At 47.9% G+C, this 19,587-nt stretch overlaps 1 protein-coding gene across 2 annotated transcripts; it reads left to right on the top strand.

The window, feature by feature from the left end:
• Window positions 1–7,561: 7,561 nt before the first annotated feature.
• Window positions 7,562–18,020, top strand: LOC146300468 (uncharacterized). Of its 2 annotated transcripts, none has more exons than XM_084669220.1 (8): window positions 7,562–7,661; window positions 12,855–12,911; window positions 13,304–13,336; window positions 13,533–13,565; window positions 14,247–14,318; window positions 14,471–14,539; window positions 15,089–15,131; window positions 17,056–18,020. In XM_084669220.1, the coding sequence occupies exons 2-8, from the start codon at window positions 12,866–12,868 to the stop codon at window positions 17,099–17,101; spliced, it is 342 nt and encodes a 113-aa protein (XP_084525346.1). In that variant the 5' UTR covers window positions 7,562–7,661; window positions 12,855–12,865; the 3' UTR covers window positions 17,102–18,020. The 2 variants fall into 2 exon arrangements, with proteins under 2 accessions (XP_084525346.1, XP_084525347.1); XM_084669221.1 differs by lacking the exon at window positions 7,562–7,661 and adding an exon at window positions 9,091–9,203.
• The last annotated feature ends 1,567 nt before the right edge of the window (window positions 18,021–19,587 follow it).

The following is a 19,587-nucleotide window of genomic DNA, read 5'->3' as shown; positions in this document are numbered from 1 at the left end:
ACTCTGCTGGTGGGAGACAGCTGTACTTGGCTCACAGAGTTAGGGTTGGTCAATGATGCATTACTACCATCTAGTGGCTCAACAGCAACCCAGAGGAAGAGACCTGAATAACAACCACTGTTCACCCACGAGGACTGCCGTATTCATCCTAAATCTTTCACATGCTATCAAAGCAGTAGCCTGCAAAGGAGAAAAAACTAATGACTTGACTGTAAAAAACGGCATCTGGAGACCAGGATATGAATTCGAATGCAAGCAGGCCCTAATCTCAGTAGAATGTCCTCGATATGTGATTAATATCAACCAGCCAAACACAATGAAAAGTTAATAATGTGGCAATCGTGGGCTTCATCAAGCCATCCATATTTCATTTAGCACGCAATGATGCCGAACCCGCAAACGTCGCAGCTACAATTCCAGGGGAAAGTCAATTTGTTTTCGCTCGTATAACAAAGCGCTGGAAGCACATTCAGACTCGAGGCAGAAGCCCAGGATCCTCCGGGCATGAACAGCAATCCTCTCTCTCCGGCAGACAGCAGTGCACTCCACCAGGGAGTCGCCGAGGGCGGACCGGAGCGCTCCCTGATGACACAGGTCACTGACACAGATCCTGAACATGGCTGCTGTTTCCACTTGACCATGACAGGCTGAGAATGGCCCATTAACCTCTAGGATCCTCCCTCGGGGCCCTCTGGGCCAGAATAGAAGCCCGGTTGCTGGGAGGAGCTGTGCCCCAGAGTCAGCCCCCCTCACGCCGCGAGTCTCCGACGGTCCTTCACTGCCAGACTGCTCTGGGCTGAGGGGCTTCCGAGAATCGGCCGCCGCGAGGCCGTCTGCAGCAGGGTCAGGGCTCCAGGTCCCCAACTGGCCACAGGTGGGGGGTTTTCCACAGAGACGGAGGACGAGTGTTGTGCTTGTGGAGTGCCTGAGAATGAAGCCGAGGTTCTGTGAGTATACGAGAAGGTCGGCTGGCAGAATGGACCCGTACTGAGGCGCTTGGCTGGTGAGTCCTGCCCTTCCTCAACACTCCTGCAGGGGGAGCCAACACCGCACTCAACACTCCCACATCGACAACAAGCATGCGGGATTACAATTCAGTGTGTGTACTGCTTTTTCAATTTCAAAGGGCATGGACTTCTTTAAAATCAGTCATGTTTCCAAACACAGCATTTTATTCTCTGGCTGAAAAAGTCAGATAATAATCGAAGGTTACAGTTAATCACACCAAACAAAATGGCACAACATCATGTCAGCCCATGTCATTCGTCATTACTCTCTACGGTCTTGCTGTTCATCTTTAACAGTGCATTGTCCATGACCAGAACATGCCAAACAGGGCCCAGGCCCATTGTCTGTCGCCACATGAAACTCTATGGGAATCAGCCCAGGGTTCTGCACACACATACTTGTAAGCTGGACCAGCAATTCACTCTACTGGGTGCTGATTAGAACGATCGAGACGGCCTTTGTACAGGCATGCTGCTCGAGTCCTCATCCCAGGTCTTGGTGCTGCAGTACAAGTCGGGGCCACAGGAGGCAGTGTGACCCAGGGCCTGGCGGGTGTGCGGCTCACAAACACAGAGCTGGCACAGGCTTCATCAGACCAGAAAAACCTGTGTGTGTGTGTGTGTGGGAGGGGAAGGGAAGGGAAGGGGGTAAGGGGGCATGTTCACTGTCTAACATGTTAGCGCTAAGTAGCATGTCAACCGTTTACGCATTTACGCTGCATGTTACGTTTGATGCAAACATCTGTTGGCTTGTTATACATGTATAAACGAGTAGGATCGAGGACTAATCCAGTGTTGTTGTCAAGCAAACCTGTGGTGGAGGGGTTTGCAGGCGCGTGTCGGAGGCAAAGTCCCCGACATCACCGTGTAACACCTGAAAGGAAACGAGTCAAAGTAAAAACATCTAATTACAGAGAAAATTGTTGGCATTCACCTGTCTCTGTGGGCATTATAAAGCGCTCCCGTATTTCCTGGTGAACCACGCAGGCCTGGTTGCTGACGGCAGGTGGAGCTTATTCCTTCAAGACCCCTACGGGGTGACCCGAGCTGCTTGGCATGGGTCTGTGTGCAGTGGCGGATCTAAGGGGTGGCAACGGGTGGCAGCTGCCACCCCAATAAAAAATACTGCCGCCCCAATTATTTGTAGTATATTTTTTTTTAATGCATTTTGCAGAAGCTTTTATCCAAAGCGACTTCCAAGAGAGAGCTTTACAAAAGTGCAGAGGTCTCTGATCATAACAACGAGATAGCCCCAAACATTGCGGGTAGTCAAAACACGATAGCATACATTGTGAAAAAACAGTCCCAAAAGGAAGAACCACAAAAGCATGTCGTGAAACAAGTTACAATTAAACAACATGAACCTCAATCTTCCCATGGAAAAATACTATTTGTACATTACAGAACATTTCAATAAATAATATTAATGTTACTGTTTGATTTAAACTACAATGTTCTAGCCTAATCATTTACCATAGGGAGTACTGTACCCCCCCTACTTTGGGTTTGATTCGCCTCCAGGAGGCCACCCAACAACTTCCTTCTGCCACCCCATTGCCACCCCAAATGAGATCTGCCCCTGTCTGTGTGGGCCTGCAGAAGCAGAGCTCCACCCTCTGGCTGCCCTGACTGGCACACCAGACAGCGTCGCAGATGGTAGCGTAGACTGGGACCCAGTTGGGACGATGTTATTGTTGCACCGTGTCTGGTAGAAAGAAAATCCAGATTGTTCCTCTACTCTGACCACTGAAATACTGTTAGAACTGTGCACTTCTGGTCCCCGGACTGTCTGCTGTACTTACCACATGCACCACTTCTATGTGGCTTTGGATACAGGCATCTGCTGAATGAATTCAATGTCATTTGTAGATGGTGGTTTTGAACACAGAGAGGCAATCGTGGATCGGTTTCTCCCGGGGGCCACAAGCAGGCATGTGCTGTGACCCCCTGGCTGGTCTTCAAGTCCTGCCCCAGCTGGTTGGTGTAGCGAGGCCCAGACAGGAGCCCTCCTGGTCAGGGAGCCTGGGGGGAGACGTCTGGCTCCAGCCACGGGCAGTGGCGTTCACGGTGGTCCCCTGCGGAGAGAGGAGGTCGTTGTCTGCATCTGCTGTTATTTTTGGCCACTCGGGCTGCAGACGGATGTGTGGTTGCTGAGGACTGTGTCCAGGGCATGGGGAAGCCAGGCACACAGTACCTGGAGGATAGCATCCGCCTCTGTGACCTGTAGCCTGTGGAGGATCCTCACCACGCCAGATTGGACACAAAATACAAAACCTCCTCTGACAATACCTCTACAGAGGGACAATGTCCCACAAGATATTTCAGGCTCAATTATAAAATAGAAGCATTTTAGTAATATACTGGATGTAAAATGTCAAGCTTATTATTATTTTAATCCAATAATGGTTCCAATCTTGCAATTTTGATTGGCAAGCTCATAATAAGTGACACATAACTTCAAAGGGCAAGACTAGAACATCTGCCTTGAGATTGCTTGCTGCAGCAAAGAGAAAATGGATGGCCATTCCTTGGTTCATGTTTGAGCCTGTCAGTAAAACATTTGTCTTGGGGTGACTTGTTATTAGTACAGGCTATTCTCTGGTTTGTGCTTGAGCCTGTCAATAGAAATGAGAAAGGACACTACTGAGCGGAACCTGGCCACCGTGAATTATTTATTGCTGTCTGTATATTTAGGAAGTTTCACTTATTTAAGCTCAGCATAGATGTAAATGATGTTCTGTGTACTTATGTGTTATGTTATGCCAGGTGCTTGGGTTTTCTTGTCTAAAGAATTTCAGTGCCCAGTCTGACCTTGTGTTGTCCTGTGTACCTGACAAATAAAAGACTTGAACTTCATTTCCAGCACCTGAACGAGCCACTTACCACCAATAGGAAAGCTTCTCTCATTATGAGAGACAATCAAACAATTCGATGGAGAATCACTACAACACTGTAGTCTCCCCAACATTGCAACCTCCCTGTGTAAACTAACGGCAAATTGAGAACTTGAGGACGCAGCCCTTGTCGACTCCCTGGACGGTGACATGGTTCTTGGACATGCCCATGAGGACGACTTCACACCTGGTCCACAGCTCAGCTGTTCTGAACTTTGACCCAGAATTCCTCAGAGGTGTCTCAGTTCCAGAGTGTCGGCGCAGTAAGATTGAAACCCCTGGCAGTTACAGTCTGTGGTAGTGGGGGGGGATCTCCCGCTATCCAGGCAGGGTCTGGCTGTGGGCCTCTTTGTTCTGAATGTGTAGGGCTGTCATACGCGGAGACAAACGGTGTGTCGATGATACGCGCTTTACACTCCCTTCTCTGACGTTTCGTCAACAAATCAACATTTCAGCAGAGTTGTCTTCAGAGTTTTCGAGAACAACGCCCAGATGTGAGGACTGCACACGCTTGACAGTGCCTCTAATTGAACGGCTCAAAATGCACGAGCCACATTAGATTACCCATTATTCTTGTGATCATTACAGTCTGTTGGTTTGATAAATTACAAATGCTGCCTCTACCCCCAGTCGCACAGCAGCCAAACACTGAACAGAGACACTACAGAGAACCAGGCGCTGTTGTTGTCTTTTTTTCCCTGAAATGGATGCATACGGAGAAATGTGATCAAGTGAAGATGACAAGTGAATTCATTTGGAGCCGTTGATGGACGTGGGCACTGTATTTGGTTGACTGACGAGAGCAATCGTGCCTGCACCCCTGGGCTAGGCTTGGATTATGGACAAAGATACAGTGCTTTATGCAAGAAATGACCACGAAACAGTCATTTTTCATGTCAGATGACACATTGCACTGATACATAAATGAGTCATTTTGTTGGCAAAGGACTCCTCACTCCCGTCGATTTTGAATTTGTCAGGCTTCTTCCAGACCAACCTTAATCAAGAGCGTTTGACTACGTGGATTAAGGTGCAGCTGGTTAAACAAAGTCAAGATTTGCTGGGTGTATCAGTCGACCCAGAAGAACCGGCAGTGCTTTCCCCAGCTCGGCATTTTGGAGAGCCGTTGGCTGGGACAGCTTGTCCCCTCGGGGCAGGAGAACCCTTCCAGCTGCGGGTGTCATGGGCGGAGCAGTTACACCGTTCAGAGCAGCCGTTGACTCTCCCCTAGCTTCAACGAAACAATGAATCAGAGTTTGAGTGTGTCTGTGTGTGCGTTTGGGAGTGGGTGTTCCAACTGTTCGCTAAACACGAACCATCCAACTGACACCCTGAGACAACAAAAAAAGCCTTTGGATTTGGAGATTAGTCTGACTCACCAGACAAGTGAGTGACGTCAATTCCCAGTTGAGACATTAATCAAAGACCAGAAAGGACTGGGACATGGCACATCAGGTTGTGGGGCAGTTGTGCAAACATGTTAGACACCTGCACCCATGGGCTTAGTGCAGAGTGATGATTCATTTTAGTATCACTTTGCAACAAGTGCTGCATAATCCCACCACAGAGCATGATCCTAAAGACAAGCAGCCACACTTACTGTATGAGGTGAGATACAACCATCGCCACTGAGGTCACACTTATGGTCAAACTCACTCCTCTCCAAACCATCACTGGCAATATGCAGAAGCTGATGATCATTACCTGGCTGACAGGTTTCTGGTGTGGAAGAAATTGGTATTTCCTGTGTGTTTACAGTATTCACTAATCCATAGAACTAGTCATTGGATACTAGTTAGTATGTTCTCATGTAAGCTTGCTCTTAATAAGAGTAGATTGTGTCTATGTCAGACTTGTAACGTCATTACTGCCTGACTGTCACTATCTATGTTTACATTCTTGTGCCCTATAAAAGATGGTCTTCCGTCCTTCAGAGGGGAGAGAGAGATGATTGAGACCTAAGCCTGGTGTTGTGTTGTCATTTATTGTCAGAGGTCTGGTTTTCTCTCCCAATCTACAGATTGATAATATTGATAAAATAAGATTGATAAAATCCAGAACTCAACTGAACTTATTCACTCTGTGTGTGAAGAGACGGACAAAACACTTTCTTCCTCACTGGTTAGGGTAGACACGGGGGTGGTGAGGTGGTCGAGTGCCCGCCCCCCATGAACACACATCCTGGCTGAGGTCACAGGCCTCCTGGATGGAGAAAGAGGTGAGGACCAACACAGTCTCTCTGGACCCTGAATCGGGCCATAGGAGGGAGCGAACACCAGGCATCTCAGCAGCTGAGGGTCCGATGACTCAGGCCCAATCCCAATTCTCTGTCTTACCCCTTAACCCTACCCCTTAGTTTTGCGCGTTCACGTGAGAGTTAGGGCTGTCCCAATACTCGTTTTGATCGAGGGGTAGGGACAAGGGGGAGGGGTACATACCCCTTAAAACCAAGAGTTTTCTGGAGCTAATTGAAACCAAGAGGTATGTGAATACCACGCAACTGGCAACAATGGCGGCCAGATCCCCCAGTGAGAGTCCCATAAATGTAATATTTTTGGCTTAAATCATTGATTTGAAAATTACGACAATATTGTTTTGTGCTGTACACAGGCCTTTACATATATATTTGCAACCAAGTTCTTAATAGAAAATTTGTTAAAAATCGCTAATTTGCCACGCTAACGTTAGATTGCTGATTTGCACAACGGTCCCGCAGTTCTCTGACTAGCCTCGAATGGACTCCATTCCAGACATATTTATACGTAACTGTACCCCAGCGGTGTCTCATTTCATAGGGGTATGTTTTCACCCCTAGCCCTTACCCCTCAGTTTCGAGGAACAAGGGCTAGGGGTAAACTAAGGGGTAGAGGTAAAGGGTAGGGGTAAGGGGTAAAACAGATTATTGGGTTTTGGCCTCAGCCTGGCTAGTGGAGGGGAGATGGTGGGGTACTGCTGGAGGCTGCTGCCAAGCACCTGCACATGCCCCAGGCTGCTGTGCAGCAGGTTAATAACCTCTGTACTCTGATTGGTCCTACGCATTCCATTTGATTCCACGAGATTAGCATTTTGTCACCCTTGGAGCCTGTTAGCGACATGACCATCCATTTTGAAACATCAAACATGACGTGGGCATTGCATTGGAGCTCAATCTGCAAGTGAGAATGTGACAAAATGTGGCAAAGAGGAGGGGGGCACTGCCTGGAGCGAACCTGCACAATAACAGTCATCCAGGAAGCTGAGGCTATGATGGGAATTCCACGCTGGACATCTGGTCTGTGATTGTTATGCTGAGGAAACATGATGAGATACCTTCTCTCCGGAGGATTGGCCCAGGATATGCCTTATAAAGAAAACATGTGCATTTTAAATTAAGATCATGCAGGAAATTGTGGGTGAAGTGTGAAGAAAGTTCATGCATTTGTACGCTTTCTGATTTTTTTTTAAAGATCCTGCAGGACATGTGTCCCTTTCAACAATTCCCCTGCTGTAAGCAAAACTTGTCGCCCTCGAACGGTGAGTGCGAGTTAGACGGTGATAGAGATAAGACTATCAGTGCTGGTGTCAAGTTACAACTAGCTCAACAGCCAATAGGGAATTCACAGGCACAGCTTATACTGTAGTATGACTGCTGGCTGGTGTACACACCTTTGTTAGTGCGCACATACACACGTTTGGAAACATTGTCAAGGATCACAAGGAGAGGACAACAACACAAGTAGTCTACGGCCAACCTTGTACAGCTACACGTGCGAAACAAAGGGTGAGATATGCATTTCTTTTTATTCTTGAATTCGTTTACAACTACAAAATAGTAACTTTTTTTTCTTTCTGTGAATTATGTGGTTGCGATGACACATTTTGTACGTGGGGGATTCCAAATGAGCGCTTACAGCTGTGGTTCACCAATTCAAATAACCCAGCAATGAAATCCTCTTTAAATATAAAATAGGTAGGTGCATCTTTTGACAGTTCGTTGCAAACTAACATCTCAGCATTCATTGCTGTCAGAATGTCTGCAGGTGAGTTGGTAAACCGTGCACTGACGTGTTTGTAGCTAACCTGCCACTCAACATTGTTTGTCAAGCACCATTCCAACAACAGAGGACCTTGTCAAAAACATTATTATGAGACCAACCACTCGGACAGAGTGACACTATTTGGAATCTGTTGGCATGACATAATCCAGGTCAACATTTTAGGTTCTCCTATGAGTAGAGTTGCAGCCCTTCCTGAGTCATAATAACTCAAACGTATACAAATAACTAAGGGTAGGCCAACTGGACTGTCACTGTTGGGACTTGAGAAGCTTAAGGGAGAGGGAGGGGTAACTATACAATCTTTCAAGGTTCTTGCTTTGAGGAGTGCAACCCAAGTGATGGTTCAAACACACCTTTTCAAATCTGATTTAACCCTAAATGAGTCATAATGCTTTCTTGATTCGGTTCAATGTGAATGCATTACGTCTGCTACAATGCAAAGCCTGCCATAGCACAGCACTTTATGATGTTGACAAAGACTTGCCTGTTAAACACCTTTAGACTCTGTGTGGTCATAGGGATTGAGTGTTGTGCTCAGTGACGTCCTCTGTATCTAAGAAAGGAGTCAAAATAAGTAGACTACAGCAAAAAGTTGTTTCATGTGGTTAAGGCTAGCATACTGATATAGTCAAAAGCTCTACCTATAGCAGCTATTGTAACTACTGCGTTACTACTAGGAAATAAACTGTTCTTATGCATTCAATTCTACTTAATTTTAAGAACACGGTCGAATTGGACTACTTTGAGGACTGCAAACGTTGTTACCACAGAAAAAGTATTGTTCCAAAAAAGTTACTGAGAGCAAGTAATTTTCTGATATTTAACCGAGCTCCCGTAAAATTCGCACCTGGATACTATGAGACCTTGTCAGAATCACTTAACCCACGCAGGTTTATTTGCAGGATAACTTACAGCAACATTCACCTACAGTTAGCTCAATACGTTTTGTTACTTCTTTTTAAATCCTATTTTCTTCAATGTCACAAGACAGGACAAATGAGAGCAGAAATATTTTTTGAGCTGACTAGACGTGAGGCAGTAGAATGTAGCAAGACTGCATGACGTAACTGTCATTATCTGATGTTTTCAAACTTGCTACTAGTTGCTAGTGAATCCCCTACTTCTTCAAACACTTTTCAAGTAAAACAAAAACCTATCAGTTGGTTCCGGCTATGCACGCAGTGTTTTCTGTAAGCGACGCGTTTACATTTCGGTGTCCTGTCCTTCAGATACTGTGACAAGCAACCTGCTCTCTCGTCTCCTCGGTGAGTCTCTAAATACATTAGGTGGTATTTTAGGTGGGTAGTAGACAAAAACCCCCCCCAAAAAAACCATGCCATCTGTTTGTAATTGTAATCATTAAACCCGTATGTTTAATCTATTCTTATTGGAGTAGCAAGTGTAAGGCTTTAATACAGATTATTCTATTGGACAGAAGCTTTACCATCGAATTATTCTATAACACTTTACTTGAACTGAGACTATCACTAGGCGACTACATGCACTTTGCAGAATGAGCAAGAAGCAAGGATCATCTTGTGTTGGTGTTGGTGAATCTATATTAAAATAAGAATATTAAGATAATTCTGTTTTAGGTAGGCCTATGGTAAGCAATGTGTACTTAGAATCACTGTTAACATTGCTGCTGCTGACAACCTGCACCACAGTATCTTTTCAGCATTGTTTCAAGTCAAAACCGTAACTTAAATTTGCCATTCAAATGAGCAAACTGAACCCATAAGGAAGATATTTTACGGTCAGTGGATGTTGCCTTCAGTGCTGCACAGGTGTTGAGAATAGACGGTGTAGTCAGAACTCTTAAGTTAGAATTCACTTGTGATGTTATATTCTTTCACGTCCTGACTTATTCGTTTTCGGTAGGTCTCTGTGTGTGAACACGTGCTCGTCATGCATGCATTCTAAAGTGTGTCAGCCTGACCTGAATATTTTCTCAGATCAAACACTCAAGTTGTGGAGAGAGCTTTAGTTCTGCTATACCGATGCGCGCTTCCCCCAAAGAGAGGAACAGGCCCGCATAGACATCAAATGAATGAAACTCAGAGGAACTTTGTATTAGGCTTTTGAACATTTGTTTGAATCAAATACATTTTCTGAGAGGGATTTAAGATCTGTGGGTGAGAAGCTGGGTAGCTGAAAGGGAGCGGGTGCCAGCCAGGATGGAGGTTGAATGCTGAAATCCTTCAGTGTCTGATGCTCTAGGTGGGCAAAAGGAACCCCAGACAGACTGACGTTTTTGTCTATCATGAAACGTTGGCGTTTTTTTATAAAACCGAAAAGGGAACTGACGCTTTGTATTGTCTTGTTTTAGTAATGAACTTGTAATTTGCAGGAAGAACAGAGCTGACATGGTTTGTGACATTCTACATGTAAGGATAGTTCTAGATGTTTCTCTCTGCTGCCTAGTCCCGGAAGTGTTATTTTGGATATTTGCATCTGATTCAGCTAGATAAACAGTTCCTGTAGATATGACAGACTTGAGTAAACATTTCAATGAGAATATTTTCTCCCTTCACTGAACCACAGGAAAGTACCACATTGGAAGTGAATAGCAGATGATGTGTGAGCTGTCTTTCATCCTCTCTGGCAAACTTTCGTCCTTCTGTCTTTTCTCCTCTCTTTCTTTGTTCATCTATTTGTTCTGTCTTTTCCACACAACTTGATGATATTGAAATGTAATCTTTTGTGCACTCGGTATTTTCCTCTTGTTCGCTCGCCCTCTCACAAGCTCTCTCACATAGCATTCACCCTCTTGTGCTTTCCTCCTATTTCCCTTCCTCTATATATCCACGTCTGCGATTGTTATCTCTTACGTCAATGTCAGGTGTGTGTGTGTGTGTGTGCTTGCATTTGTGTTAAAGCCAGGGTATTATCTTGTCTGAGTGTACGTGAAAGCAACATCCTTTTTGTACATCACTCGTGTCAGTGTCTGTACCTCAACAGTGTTTGCGTGCGTCTGTTTGGTCGTTGATAGCACTGTTCATCTTTTGAAATTAAGCCCTGTAAACAAGATCTTGATGTTCTCCAAATGGGGCCAGGTTTAGTCAGAGGGGCATGCTGCTAGAGGTTAATCCTATCACTGGAAAAAAACACACACACAGACACACACACAGGAGCTAATCTAAGAAAATGTGAGTTTACTATGCAGTAGTTGTGGGGCTTCCTTGTAGCATTGCACCCTTGATTTATGATTTTTAGATTTATGATAGTCAATTATGTTTGCTGCACTGGCTCCAGGAGAGTATCTGGCTCTGTTTTTATTAGGAAACCAGCGTTTATTATGAGGCGCAAATTTGGTCTGGTAAGAAACAAACCTGGAAAAAAGGAGCAGATTTGCCATTCAAATATACAAAAAATATTGAAAATTGAAGAAGAGCCCAAGCTTTACAAAGTATTTCGATTCAGAGGCTGTGGACTGCGTTGATAAATATTTTCAAATTGGATCCGGTTATTATTTCATCCCACAGTGACTCTGGAGACCAAATTGGATCCAGAGGTTTTTTTATTTTAATTTGTGGCTGCTTAGGTAGGTTGTTTGTGTTTGGAGATTTACTATCCAGCCAGGAAGGCCAGAGAGGCCCGCAATGCACTTTCTCCAGACAGTCGTCCGTTATTTGATTAGCACCCTAAAACCCCATATTTCTCCCTCCATGACACACTGCTGGGTCATTTTGCGAGGCAGCCAGTGGGGTTCGATCCCCAGTCTCCGGCTCCCACTGCGGCCCCTGTTGAGCACAGCCTTGTGGAGACTTCGAGAGCCGAGGCAAAATCATAGATGCTCCGACCCAAGGCCGTTCTCAAGCATCGAACCAACTTGGATGGAGGAATTTCTCTCCAGCCACCCCATTCCAGGAACCCCCTTTCTTTCCATCCTGCTCTCCTCTTACCAAGTATGGCGAGCCGTAGGAACTTCTTAACATATTATTAGGCCGGAGGTCAATTCTCAGAAGCCAGTCTGTCCTAACAATGCAAGTTATGCACACATATTACACCAGAGTTGTCATCCGAAGAAACAGCACTTGGATACAATGGATGCATGGAAAATCTGGAGGAGTCGCAGCAGATTCCTCCGCCTTGTTTACGAGAATTCTCCCAGCGTGCCTCGGGTGAGCCGAGGTCACAGGTCCGCTGCCAGGTCCGACCACCTAGGCATCGACCTCCAGTGGGCAAGAGGTGGTTTCCCGAGCACTGCTGTTTAAATATATCCCTGATTGTACTAGGCCCGGCCAGCTGCACTTGGGGAGCTTTGTTTCGCTGCCTGGGAACAGCTGAGTTTACGTCTGTGTGGCTTGGAGACGCCGACCAGGAAGGACTCTGTCCCTGGCTCCAGGCCAGGAGGAGAGACTTGGCTTTCGCATTAAGAAGGCACACGGTTGAGCAGAAAACAATCAACGTACCTGTCGATATATATATCCTAAACGTGTGCCGGCGGACGCTGTCATATTTGCGTCACGTCGCGTCGTATTTCCACATTGTGTTGCAGTGTTTAAATAGAGTGTGGCCTATGCAGTGGATGTAAATCACTTTTCTTTCTAATGTGGAATAAGAGCTGATTTGTGACTCAGCTTGGTCGCTCCACCTGGTACACAGCATGGAGGAGGGGCAGGGGAAAACGTTGAATAGGCCCCGATGCCAGCTGACTGTGACCAAACACCCAGAGAGGTCGCAGGTTTCTGCTGAGCACTGTGGGAAATGAGGTTTCTGTTGTGCAATCACTGTAGTTTTCCGTTGAGCCTGTTTTTATGTAACCTATACTGGAAATGTGACATGCAGACAATATGACGAAGGTGTGTTTTTTAGTGTATCTTCCACACCATCTATTGCCGAGACGTCATTTTCACATACGAGCGAGTGTCATTAGCAAGTCTTTTAGAACACTCTGTCTCATCTCCCTCCAGCATTTGAGAAGATGATGCGATTCCTGTTCCTGTGCCTGGTACTGCGAGCTGCTATAGGTACGTTTTCACCTTTCGCCTGTTTCCATCAGGTGATAAACATCAAGTCAGACACCTTATCTGTTATGGCCTCTTTCTACATACCTATGCATGTGTCTTAAACAGACTCAAAACAAACGTGCCTGAGTGAAAATATGCCATTGAGTTGATCCTTAACACCATTTTGACATGGAAGTACAGCGTTCGAGAACCCCAGAATAGTCCATGTGATGATCGTTTCAGAGGGGAAGGAGTGAGCTTAAAAGCTTGAGCATGCAGTTGGTGCTGTGATGGGCCTTTAGTGTCACAACAGTCGTTCTTTTATGGGATGTTGACGTCATCCTAGCTCCAGTTTGTAGTGATGTGTGATGGTTGAGAGCTAACGCAGGTCTTCTCCCTGTCCTCTCCAACAGCTACAGAGTTCCAAGTTGGATCTGGCAACGGCGGTATGTGATGCATCTTGTTAGTGAACCAGGTTCTGTAACGTGTCTGTGTGTGTCTTATAATGACCATTTAACCCCATTAGACTCAATAAGAAAACATTGTTCTCTCTCTCTCTGTCTCTCTCTCTCTGTCTCTCTCCCCCTCTCTCCCTCTCTCCCTCTCTCTCTCTCTCTCTCTCTCTCGCCTTTTGTCCCACAGAAATTGATGACGAGGATCTCATAGCAGACACCAGTAAGTTGGCTACTTTGAACTGATCTGTGCATGTGGGATGCTGTGTGATTGCGGGCCCCAGAGACTAGGTTGTGGCCCAGTCCAGGGAGGAGGAGGAGGTTGCCTTCTGAACCACCTCTATACGGCCCCGCCAGCCGGCTAATCAACATTGGCATTCTCATCTCTCCTGACGCCTCTCCCTGTCACTCTTCATTCTGCCCATGATGGGCCCTTGATAGAATTACTGAGCTGTTTAGGACAGGCAAGACAGCTGAAGAAGAACCCCCAGCTAGCTCCCAGTTAGCCCCGGGCCCCCCAGCTGCTTCCCTCTACCTCCACCTCCACCCACCCACCCACCGCCTCCCACCTCCCACTACCTCCCCCCCTTTTGTCCCCCCCCCCACCCGCCCCCAACCTGAGAGTGAAGGTTGAACGATTAACGATCCGTCCGGAGGTTCTCATCAAGCCAATCAGATTGATCGCGGAGCCGAGCGGCGGACGCGCCCTGCGCTCCAGCCCGGCCGTGTTGAGATAACAGCCTTTGTGTGAAGTCGGCCGACCACTGTGTGATTAGGTCTTTTGTTTGGTCGTGTTGCGGGACGCGGGACGATGTCTGTGTCGCGGCCATTGTTGTGGGGGAATTAAGCGTACACATGCAGACGCACTGACAATCATTTAACACCCCCCCCCCCACCGTTGCAGGGATGCCTGTATTGAGGATGGATGCTGACACGGCGGACACAAACAAGTCTACTGCAGGAGACGGAGCTCAAAGTAAGCTCACGGCCAATCACGAACGGAGACGTGTTCGGCGGCGATCCCCACCTCGCTGTTTGCACAGGAGACACGCTGTTTGTACTAAAGCCATGCAGCCACGTGAGAGAATCTCAACGACGGCTGACGCGACAACGTTTTCTTTGTTGCAGATGAATTCGTCACCATCGTGATCGTGGTGGCTGTAAGTGTCGTGGCGCTGTCCATCGCCGCCATCGTGGGTAAGAAACCTGGGCATCGATAGGACAACAATTACTGTGGCGTGCTCATTCACAGCTGTTTCTATGGCTCTGATTGGCTCCATGATGTGCCTATACCAGCTATAATCGCAGTGAATAACATATGCTGTAGTCACGTGTATGAAGAGAAATAGACAAGTTCAAGTTTTAAGAATTAACCTTTAGGTTGCATTCTTACGAAAGTACAAATTAAGAATATAAAGACATTCTGACAAGCTATTGGTCTCAGTTCCATTTCTGTCACAGAGTAAACATATTGCTGTCTTGCTATTATGGGGTGGCTTGAGTAGGCTTAGGCGTAGTAAACTTTGACAGAGTGCCAGCTGAAATCCCAGAGTTGGTGGGAGAGCTGTGGTTAATCCCTTGATCCAGGTGCTTGACCCTGAATACTATCCTACAACTCCCATTTGTCATGAAAACCCTGCTAATGCTTAAGCAAATCTAAACGCGTTGCTTGTGAAACCATGACCTTTTCCTTCCTTTTGTGAAACTCCTGACATTTTCTTCTTTTTTTTTTCTACCTCGACGCAGCTGTCGTGTTGGTGAGACGCCGCATGCACAACCGACAACAAGGGTGAGGCCACGTAGCTCTGCTCTCTCACACAATCAACCTCATTGTCTCACACCTGCTAATGTGGGTTTCTGGAGCTGGCGGTGGTATACGATACCCTCGGTCCTCCGTGGGTATCTTGAGGAGGGTGTCGGGTACGTGCCTGGTGGAGACTCGGCCGCTGGGTTTGTTGACTGGGTTCTCCAGGATGATGTGAGGCAGGGTATCCTCCAGAGCCTCGGCGTCTGGGATTGGGCCTGGGTTTGAGTTTGGGTTTGGGTCTGGGTCTGAGTTTGGGCCTGGGCCTGGGCCTGGGCCTGGGCCTGGGCCTGGGCCTGGGCCTGGGCCTGGGCCTGGGCCTGAGCCTGAGCCTGGGCCTGGGCCTGGGCCTGAGCCTGGGCCTGGATCTCCAGTCTCCGTTCCCTCCTCGAGGTACTGCATGTTCAGCTTCATGCCAGGTGACTCAGGGACAGAGTGTGACAGAACCAGTCGGGTGGGTAACAGTTCCCTCTCTGCCTCTCTGAAATGTGTTCCACTTCACGGCAACATGCCAAAGCATAAAATCACACAAACGCTCGGTTGACACAACCCAACTAGGAGCATCCAGCCAGTGGAGCCTGCCCAGGCCTGCTCTGCCATTACTGTGACGGCCCGGGGGCCTCAAACCTCACCTACACCCCTCGCCCCACCCTGCTCAATCACTTCCAGCAACAATGACAGAGAGGGGTGGGGGGGGGAGGGAGAGAGAGAGAGGTAAATGGAGAAAGAGAGAGAGAGAGGGAGAAATGGAGAGAGGTTCGAAAGGGGAGGGAGAGAGACGGAGAGAGACAGAGATGAGTAAGAGGGTGTGAACTCGCGTGACCCCACGGTGCAGGACCCAACCTGTCGCGGCCTGCAGCTCTCCACGTGAACCGGGTCAGGAGAGCCTTGGCTGTGTGGCTCTGAACGCCGCGTGGCGACACTCCCAATCAGTCCATCAGCGATCAGAACAGCCTGAACCAGTCGAGCAGAGAGCCAGGTTGCCCGTCTCTCTGGGGCCTGCAGGGCTCCGACACAGGTGCTTTGGCTCAGCCCGCTTTTGCTTTTCTCTCTCTCTCTCTCTCTCTCTCTCTCTCTCTCTCTCTCTCCTTCTTTCTCTCAGTGGCTCTTCCTTGTGTTGATCGCTGTGGGCTGGCGTTGTGCAGAGTAATCACTTTCCCCCGTGACAGTGAATTGGTGCTGTGTGTGAGGCAGTGTTGAGAGGTTAATGAGTTCCCAGAGCTTCACAGCTCTGCTAGCAATGCAAATAGGGAGGATAACAGACTGACTGACTGACAGACACGGATAGACAGACAGACAGACAAAACAGATCCAGACAGAAAGACAGAAAGACTCACAGACAGACCGACAGATTCACAGACAGGCTGGTCTGCGAGGGGTTAAATTCCTGTGCAGGATTACTGGCTAGCTCCTGGGGCTGCAGTCATCCCTGGCTGTGTTTGGTGCTGACTGATCGCTCCGCTGAAAAGCGGCTTAATCGCACAGCAACCCCCGGCTTGTTGCATCAACAGAGGCTCACCAGGTTTAGAAGCCCCACCTGGGGACGGAGTGTGTTTGAAGGGGATGCCGTCACCATGTAGCTGCCAGGGCCCTGCCGCGCTCCGCCGACACGTCCCCCGGAGCCTTGTTCCCAGAACGAGGTGACAAAGCTCTTAAGCCAGAAATGTTCACGCAGGTGTATCTGAATGGTGGAAATGCGCCGTGTGTTTGTTTGTTTGTTGACATCTGTTTTGACGAAACACGTGCTGTAAATTGAAACGTCCAAATGTCAACGTTGAGAGGCAACACCTTGGAATCTGCCGCCGCGTCTTCGTATGCACTCTGTGTGTGCCTGCCTCGTCTCGCCTCGTCCCTTCTCCTCTCATCCCTTCTCCTCTCCTCTCATCCCTTCTCCTCTCTGTCTCTCCAGGATCTACTCTGTGCCTGCGGAACAAGGCCAGAAAGGGGCGGTCTAACCCAAGACGGCCCACAGGACGCCTGGAGGAGAGGACCAATGCACTGAGCTCTATCACACACTGCCCTTTGACCCAGGAAGTGGACACATCATGGCCCCCTCTCAGACCCACCCAGCCCTTATAGCACCACACCCACACCCCCACCCCGCCCTTCCTTCCTCTGCCATCGCAGAATGGCTGTGTCTAAATGGCTGTGCCTAAATCATGTTAGTGTGTATCCTGTTGTATTTCTATATCCTTGGCCCAGATATCCCAAATGTAATGCATGCATCCATCTCAGGACATTTGGAACAATTCCAAACACCTAATTGGATTCTATTTGAGGAATCCACATTGAAGCATTGAATGTAGCCAGTAGAAAAACCTGTTTTGATGAAAGGCGTAATTTAGACCAAGAAATACTCTGTATTTAACATCTTGCGAGTAATGGGCTTTTACTCCAATGAGTTTCTTACCTCTGTACCCCCCCCCAAAAAAAATCTGTTTTTGATTTAGTGCAATTGGAACAAGCCTGTGTGAGAGGAACTGGCTTGTTTGACAGAGGGAAGCAAAAGGCCTAATCCACAGTAAGCCAGCCCAGGTCTCACCTCAGTCTCCCTATTCACGACTCTGACATCTCCTGTCCCGGGCCCATTAGGAGTGACAACAGGCAATGCAGCAGGAAGATAAAGCTGATTCCGTCCCTGCCGAACCGTGGAGGAGGAGAGAAAAGAAACGGCCAGAAAAAGCTGTCTGAAACACCCTCTTGTGAGGCGGTGAATTAATCGACCGCCGTGAATGATGATGTTGTTTTTTCGTTCCCCTTCCCCTTTGCGTTTGAAAGGCTTTCGCGCCGACGTCCGCAACCTCGCAGATTGTAAATAGCTCTCAGATGACTGGGTGAGAGGTAGTTTAATGCTGAATGCGCTGGGCCATGGGAGGGGTGTTGGGGGGTTAGGGCGGAGGGGTGTGGGGTGGGGTGTGTGTGAGGGGGGGGGGGTGGGCAGGGGCGGCGCAGAAATCTAGAGTATCAAATCAAGTGTAGAGGATGATTGGGGAAATACCCACGATGCCCCATGTTTCATTCATGCTGAGCACGCCCGCTCTGGTTCTCTCTCTCTCTCGCTCTCTCTCTCTTTTCATTTAAATGGAAATCAATCGTGCCCTGTAAAGAAAAGCTTTCGGACCAAGGTGCGGGACTGGCTTATTTCTCCCCTGTATTACAGAAAAAGGAAGTTGTTTTGCCAGGGGTCAGGGGTCGGAGAAGACTGAAGGTGGACACGATCAGGTTTGGCATGACTCGAGGCATTTCGTGCGGAGCGTCACACGGTGTGCAGTTGTGCAGGCTCAAGCTCGCAAGGGAGAGATGTAGTGTTGGAACCACTAGGTCTGTCTGAATGAGGGGTCCCATGTCCTTTCCTGTGTCTCCGCTCAGCCACCCCTGGTGAGGTCCAGGGGTAAGGGCAGGGGTGAGGTCCAGGGGTAAGGGCAGGGGTGAGGTCCAGGGGTAAGGGCAGGGGTGAGGTCCAGGGGTGAGGTCCAGGGGTGAGGTCCAGGGAGGAGGTCCAGGGGTGAGGTCCAGGGAGGAGGTCCAGGGGTGAGGTCCAGGGGTGAGGTCCAGGGGTGAGGTGCAGGGAGGAGGTCCAGGGGTGAGGTCCAGGGAGGAGGGCAGCAGTGAGACTGGGGGAGGACTCGGCTGGTATCCAGATTCTCAGGTACAGAAGCACCTGTGGTTCAGAATGAACCCATTTTCCCCAGGTTTTTACAGCACTCGACAACCTTCACTAGTGCCTTGCTGAATTAGAGTGGCCCATCTCTTTTGTTTCGCGAGGGTTCGGAGAGCCGCCTGTTATGGTAGTTTTTTGTGTCTATGTCCTCTGTACATACTGTAGTGTTTGTACATGTGGTCTTTCTGTTGATCACCTCCATCCTAGTAAACTTAATACAGTCAGCATTTCAAAAAGAATATTCCAATCCGGTGTAGTCTGTACCGTACAAAAGCATTTCAATTTATCTTTCTTTGAGGTCTTTCTTTGTGTTCATGCCACACTCTCATTGCAAGGGATTCTTTTCTCCCTCAGAAATAACTCGAAACAGAACCGAACAATGTTTCCTGTTGCTGAAGAGCAAGCTTGTTCGACCAAACAAACAACAATGCCAAAATCAAACAGAGATCAGTGCCTTGTGCTGCAGCGGAGATGCGCCATGAAATCACGCTGCAACATTCTGTCGCAAAAGCGTCTCCAACTCTAATTATCGAATCTAATTATGTCCTGCTCGTCTCTCTCGTCTTATCTGACGTTACTATTACAAAAAGTTTTTTTTTAATTTTATGCGGGAGTATATGTATATATCATATTTTTTTAACTAAACCAAAAACAAAGTGGTAAGGGCTTACATGGATTTGTCACTTGTGCAGAAGTCTGGCCAGTCTCCTTTTTCATTTCATTCTTCTCTTTATCTCTGGCCGTGCTTGACCAAGCCAGCCCTACAGCATGCAGGTCCCC

This window comes from Hypomesus nipponensis, chromosome 2 (assembly GCF_054491055.1).
Source record: "Hypomesus nipponensis isolate SF chromosome 2, ASM5449105v1, whole genome shotgun sequence".
Classification (NCBI taxonomy): Eukaryota; Metazoa; Chordata; class Actinopteri; order Osmeriformes; family Osmeridae; genus Hypomesus; species Hypomesus nipponensis.
The sequence above is the reverse complement of the archived record's forward strand: the minus strand, read 5'-3'. Positions and strand labels throughout refer to the sequence as shown.